Source organism: Brassica oleracea, chromosome C7 (genome assembly GCF_000695525.1).
Source record: "Brassica oleracea var. oleracea cultivar TO1000 chromosome C7, BOL, whole genome shotgun sequence".
NCBI lineage: Eukaryota > Viridiplantae > Streptophyta > Magnoliopsida > Brassicales > Brassicaceae > Brassica > Brassica oleracea.
In genome coordinates, this window is record NC_027754.1 from 45,218,277 (window position 1) to 45,224,400 (window position 6,124).

Consider the following 6,124-nt stretch of genomic DNA (forward strand, 5'->3'; position numbering starts at 1 on the left):
TATAATTTAATTTTGTAATACTATACCTCTATATGTTAATTATTTAAATATTTGTTGGTGTTAACTTTTAAAATTATAAAGATTTTTTTTAAATAACAAAAATCATATTATCTAACAATGATTAATCTTTACTACCTTAAACCAATGAAAACAAATTTAAAACTATATAATTTATTTTAAAAATTAAACAAAAACTAAATGTTTAATTATTTACTCGATAATATAAATATATGAAGCGAAAAGTTTAATTTTTTAAAAACATTCTAAATTTGTGAAATATTACAATATTTTTGAATATGACAATAAAACAATATTTTACTAATCTTTATATATAAAGTTACGATTTTAATAATGAAATAATAATCTGAAAATATATTTATAGAGAAGATACAAATACATGTGAAAGTTTGAAACAATCTATTCGATAAATAAAATATACCGTAAACTTATTATGTTTTAAAAATTGATAGATACATATATATTATAATATATATCAATTTAGAATTAAAAACAAAATGTTTATATAAAAATAAATGAAAACAAAAATCTGCGCGGTTGCGTAGATCGAGATCTAGTGAATTCTTAATCAAAATAATACCAAAGTTATGTCATAATGTAATGCTCCATACATGTGGTACCAACAGAAGTATATTGATATATTTTTATTTAGCCATGGGATTTTATTATAATTATCTTTCTATGATCACCAAGATCATGTTGGGCCACCCAAGCCACGACTTAATAATGTAAAGACAAAATCGTAAGGAACTAAACACTGTTCTGCTTTTCCTTTTATTTTTCTTAATAACCAAAAAAATATTCGAAACTTTAAGCTGTAATCTATCTAGGTCCCATAATCTCCCAATTTTGTCATGATAAGGCTTTTTTACTCTTAATTAACTGGCGTACAAATATGAAATAAACAATCAAGAACCAATATAACCAGAAGATTAACAGGAAAAGAGGCCCAGCTTGGTATACAACAGTTCTGGAGAAAGGAAAGTGCAACCCAGTTTCAACTAGTCAAAGGCAAACAATTACGACAATGAGAGAACCTTGTTTTGTATCCAAGTTGCTGTAGATCTAACATTTAAGTGTCTTCTAGCCAATGTATCGCTTCGGAATCATGAATTTGCCTAATGTGTGTGTATTAACATTAACAATATAAAAACTTAAAATATTATATAACTCAAATAACGGCTACACTTGACCGACCAAGTCAACACAAATAATATCGAAGGAGTTAAACATTTTCCTCGTGGGAAATAAACGGGTTTGAGTGTGGACATGTACGTGTTTGTGCTCGTCAGCTTCATACCTCCCAATTCTCCAAGGTCATGTGATTTTAATTACTTAAACAAACTATGAAATATACCATTACAATCCACTACAAATAAAACTGCATATGCAATTCGAAATATATATTGCAATTGGTTATCATTTGACATATATATATATTATTTATTTGTGTTTAAAAAATTATTTATTTATTTAATGATTAAGAAGTTTTGGGTTTGAAGATCTGTATAGTTTGTAAGGTGAGGCAAAAATATTTTAAATTAACCTTTTTTATGAGAATAGACTCTTTCTAACGGAAATCGAACAGATCTTTTAGATTTTTACTAAATGATTCAAGAGTTTTTAGCCATAAGCCATGTAATTAAACTCCACGTTGGCGACATATATACTTTCTATGATATTTGACTCTTTTATACCTTAAATTTATAGTTGTACTATTTTGTATGGAACCCCCATAAGACTCGAGCATATTGTTGTAAGTAAAAGAGAAAGATGCCACAGTTTCTGGTTTTTCTTCTTTTTGGGACAAAATAAATCATTTTTCTTAGATCTCTGAATTGAACGGTCAAGATCGTGTATTATTTCAGGAGATTAAGATCCTACATGTCCCACGTGCATAAAAAACTGCATCATCTATCTCTCTCTTTCAGAGTCTTTTGTCTATAAAAGCCTTTCGGCCCACACTTGTTTGAAGACAATACACTTACTCAAAAGACAGAGAGATAGAGCAAAAGAAACCTTCCATTTCAAGAAAGCATCATTCTTGTTTGTTTGTGTGTCCGAAAATGGAAGATCTCGAAGATGAGTACAAGAATTATTGGGAAACCACAATGTTCTTCCAGAATCAAGAACTCGAATTCGACAGGTATTTTTAGAACATAGTAATATCTTTTTTCTTTTTGTTTTTTTTGTTTGTTAGTTAGTCATTATACATTAAATGAGATTTGTTTAAATGATTTAGTTGGCCGTTGGAAGAAGCGTTTTCGGGTTCCGGCGATTCGAGTTCGCCGGACGGAGCAGCAACCTCTCCGGCTTCTTCAAAGAACGTTGTCTCCGAGAGGAACCGACGGCAAAAGCTTAACCAGAGACTTTTCGCTCTCCGATCAGTCGTTCCCAACATAACCAAGGTGTGATTCATTCCATATTAATTTTATTCAACCGTCTCTTTTATTTTATTTTTTATCCAAATAATTTAATGATAAGTTTCGTCACAAGCAAATATTTTCTTGGGTCAATACAAATTAAATAATCTAGTGAACTTTTCTCTTCTTTCTTTTAGAGGCAAACAAAACCATTGTTATAGTTAAACCAGATTTTGATCCTCTGAAACCATATCAACCGAAACTAAAATATGATTTCGTAAGGGCATAGGCATCTATGGATATATTAAAGAGTATATTAAGAATAAACAATAATACTAAAAGATTAAAAAAATAAGAGAGAATACGAAAAGGTCTCTCATATAAAAAATTATTTTGATTAGTTTCAAATTTTGAAAGGGTTTCTCATCGAATGTGAGTGGCGGCATCTCCAACCCTACTCTATTTTTTACTTCAGACTCAATTTTGGAGTAAAATCTTCTCCAACCCCATTCCATATTCAACTCCAAAATAGAGTAATGACTAGAGTTACTCCATCTCCACTCTATTTTTTCCTCTAAAATAGAGTAAAAGTGAATATGCAGTAAGAAATGCTCCAACCCAACTACATATCCCACTCCATAATGAAATTTACTTCATAAATTAAGTAATCTATTTTTTGTTTGTTCATCACTCCATTATGGAGGAGAAATGGAGTAGGGTTGAAGCAATTTTACTCTATTTTCACTTTTACTTCATTTTGAAGGAAAAAATGGAGTTTTACATTGGAGATGCTCTTATGGAGTAATCTCACCCATTACCTCATTTTGGAGTTGAACTTTTTCTATGAAATGGTCCTTTTAATAATTCGGTAAATTATTTTCGAAACTACCAAAATCGATGAAGTATTATTCAAACGGAATAGATGAGTTTTTTTAATCTTGTGGGTCAAAATTTTGATTGATAACATTTGTACTTGTTGAACTTGATATATGCACAAACAATGAGACCCAATACATAATTCAAATTACAAAACAAAACTTTGTTTTTTCTTTATGTTTTTTTAATGCATACAAATATTTTTGAATTAGAAAAATTGCATATGATAAAAACTGCACGAATTGAAATTGGAAGATAATCTCTAGTTGTATTTTTAATGATAAATATTTAATTTAAATAAAATATATTATTATGGAAATTTTGTAAACATAAAATAGTTGAGTTAATTGTTAAATTTTTATAAGTTGAAAGTTTTACTAACAATTATTAACTAAGTAAGAAAATGAATATTCTTTTTAGAGTAAAAAATGGAGTAATACATTGGAGTAAAACTCAACTCCATTTTGGAGTAAAATTTGGAGTAATACATTGGAGATGCTCTAAGTACCTTGATGACATAGTTTGTATACGTGTAATATGATTGATCAGATTTGGATTTACTTCAATTATGTTTTTAATACATGTATACACAGTTGGACAAGGCATCTATCGTCAAAGATTCGATTGATTATATGCAAAAACTTATTGATCAAGAGAAAAGATTAGAAGCAGAGATCCAAGAGCTGGAATCACGATCAATATTGGTAGAAAATCCTACAAGAGATTACGAATGTATCAATAATTTCTTGGAAAATCAGCAGCAAGATCTCTCAGACAATAATGTCACGAGATCAAAGAAGTTCAGGCAGATGGATTACAATACTTCTGGATCATCATCAGTTGCTAGAGTACATAATCAATCCCTCATTGAAGTTCTCGAAGTAAGTAGTATGCATCTTTGTTATGTTTTTGTTTTGTATATTTACCAATAGTAAAATTTGATTCCAAATTTTTATAAAATGAAAAGATGAAGGTGACGTGGATGGGAGAAAGGACAGTGGTGGTATGCATAACATGTAGCAAGAGGAGAGAAACAATGTTGCAGCTTTGTAAAGTGTTGGAGTCTTTGAATCTCAACATTGTCACTACTAACTTTTCTTCCTTCTCCACTCGTCTCTCCACTACACTCTTCCTCCAGGTAACTTTCGCTCTTTCTGTATCTCTTTTTATTTTTTACATTTTCAGAAGTGTATATTTGGTGAATTTACTATATTTGTGTTAATTAGCACAAATGTAATGAAACATATATCATTGTTTGAGGTTAAAGTTTGAACTCTATACAACGTAATTACATTTTTTAAATGTCTTGTTTTGGTTCATACGCTTATTTTGCCGTGATCGAATTAAGTTATATGTTTTTTAACAAAATATACTTATATAATCAGTTAAGAACATTCTATAGTTGCACAAAAAAAAGAACATTCTATCAAAAATTGTTTAGACTGGTATTCTGATGTTAATTAGCTATAAAACTAGCTGATGGCACTTGCCGCCCAAACATATTTGTCCATTTATTCGGTCACAATTATTCAGACTTTTCGATATTAGTAGAAATATATATTTAATTTATAGCAAATTTAGACCTTAATATATTTTTCATTTTGGTAATTTGGGAGAAAAAAAGTTGTCGCCTGACGGCACGTAGACAAGTCCTTTCAATCAATCAATTAGGTGATAAAAGTATAAAACATATGACTAAATAGTCTAAACATGCTTTAGTAAAAGTGGATTCATCATTGGTTAAAGGAAATTGCTTGTTCTTTCTGATTAGTACAAAAGAAAAATTGTTGATACTATTATAACATAAACTTTGAAATGATCCTCCACCCCTTTACCAACTGAAGCACTATGATCATCTACTCATCAAGCACTATGATCACCCACTCATTTACCAAATCAAGCACCATCTTTGATATTTTATGCATTGTTGTTCACTATAAATACCATCACTCATCTCACTCTTTTGTACACCAAAAACAAGAACAAGAGTTTATAATCAAAGAACCATTACATCTTCTTCTTCTTACTTATAATAAACTCTCTCACTTATAGTAGTGTTATTTGCTTCCTACGGGTATTAAATTCTACTCTTATTTAAATTTCTCGATACTATAAATTATAAGTTATTTCATAACACGTTATCAGCACGATCACTCTGCGATTCGGTAAAATTTATTTGTATCATTTATACCCTGTTATAATGGTCGGTATACCGCCTCTACTATTATTTATATCATGTTATAATGGCCGGAATACCGCCTATATTATTTACTAGTAATTTAATTTATTTATTGGTCGGCCGAGCCGCCTTATATCCTGTTTATTATTTATTGGTCGGCCGAGCCGCCTTATATCCTGTTTATTATTTATTGGTCGGCCGAGCCGCCTTATATCCTGTTTATTATTTATTGGTCGGCCGAGCCGCCTTATATCCTGTTTATTATTTATTGGTCGGCCGAGCCGCCTTATATCCTGTTTATTATTTATTGGTCGGCCGAGCCGCCTTATATCCTGTTTATTATTTATTGGTCGGCCGAGCCGCCTTATATCCTGTTTATTATTTATTGGTCGGCCGAGCCGCCTTATATCCTGTTTATTATTTATTGGTCGGCCGAGCCGCCTTATATCCTGTTTATTATTTATTGGTCGGCCGAGCCGCCTTATATCCTGTTTATTATTTATTGGTCGGCCGAGCCGCCTTATATCCTGTTTATTATTTATTGGTCGGCCGAGCCGCCTTATATCCTGTTTATTATTTATTGGTCGGCCGAGCCGCCTTATATCCTGTTTATTATTTATTGGTCGGCCGAGCCGCCTTATATCCTGTTTATTATTTATTGGTCGGCCGAGCCGCCTTATATTCTGTT

General features: G+C 30.9%; 1 protein-coding gene across 1 annotated transcript in view; it reads left to right on the plus strand.

The window, feature by feature from the left end:
* The first annotated feature begins 2,005 nt into the window (after window positions 1-2,005).
* Window positions 2,006-6,124, plus strand: part of LOC106305645 (transcription factor bHLH27) — a 13,054-nt gene continuing 8,935 nt past the window's right edge. Inside the window, exons 1-4 of the mRNA XM_013741997.1 lie at window positions 2,006-2,164; window positions 2,261-2,426; window positions 3,851-4,138; window positions 4,225-4,395. Of these exons, the coding sequence (XP_013597451.1) occupies window positions 2,085-2,164; window positions 2,261-2,426; window positions 3,851-4,138; window positions 4,225-4,395 (705 nt within the window). The 5' untranslated portion in view covers window positions 2,006-2,084. The remainder of the gene's footprint in view (window positions 2,165-2,260; window positions 2,427-3,850; window positions 4,139-4,224; window positions 4,396-6,124) is intronic.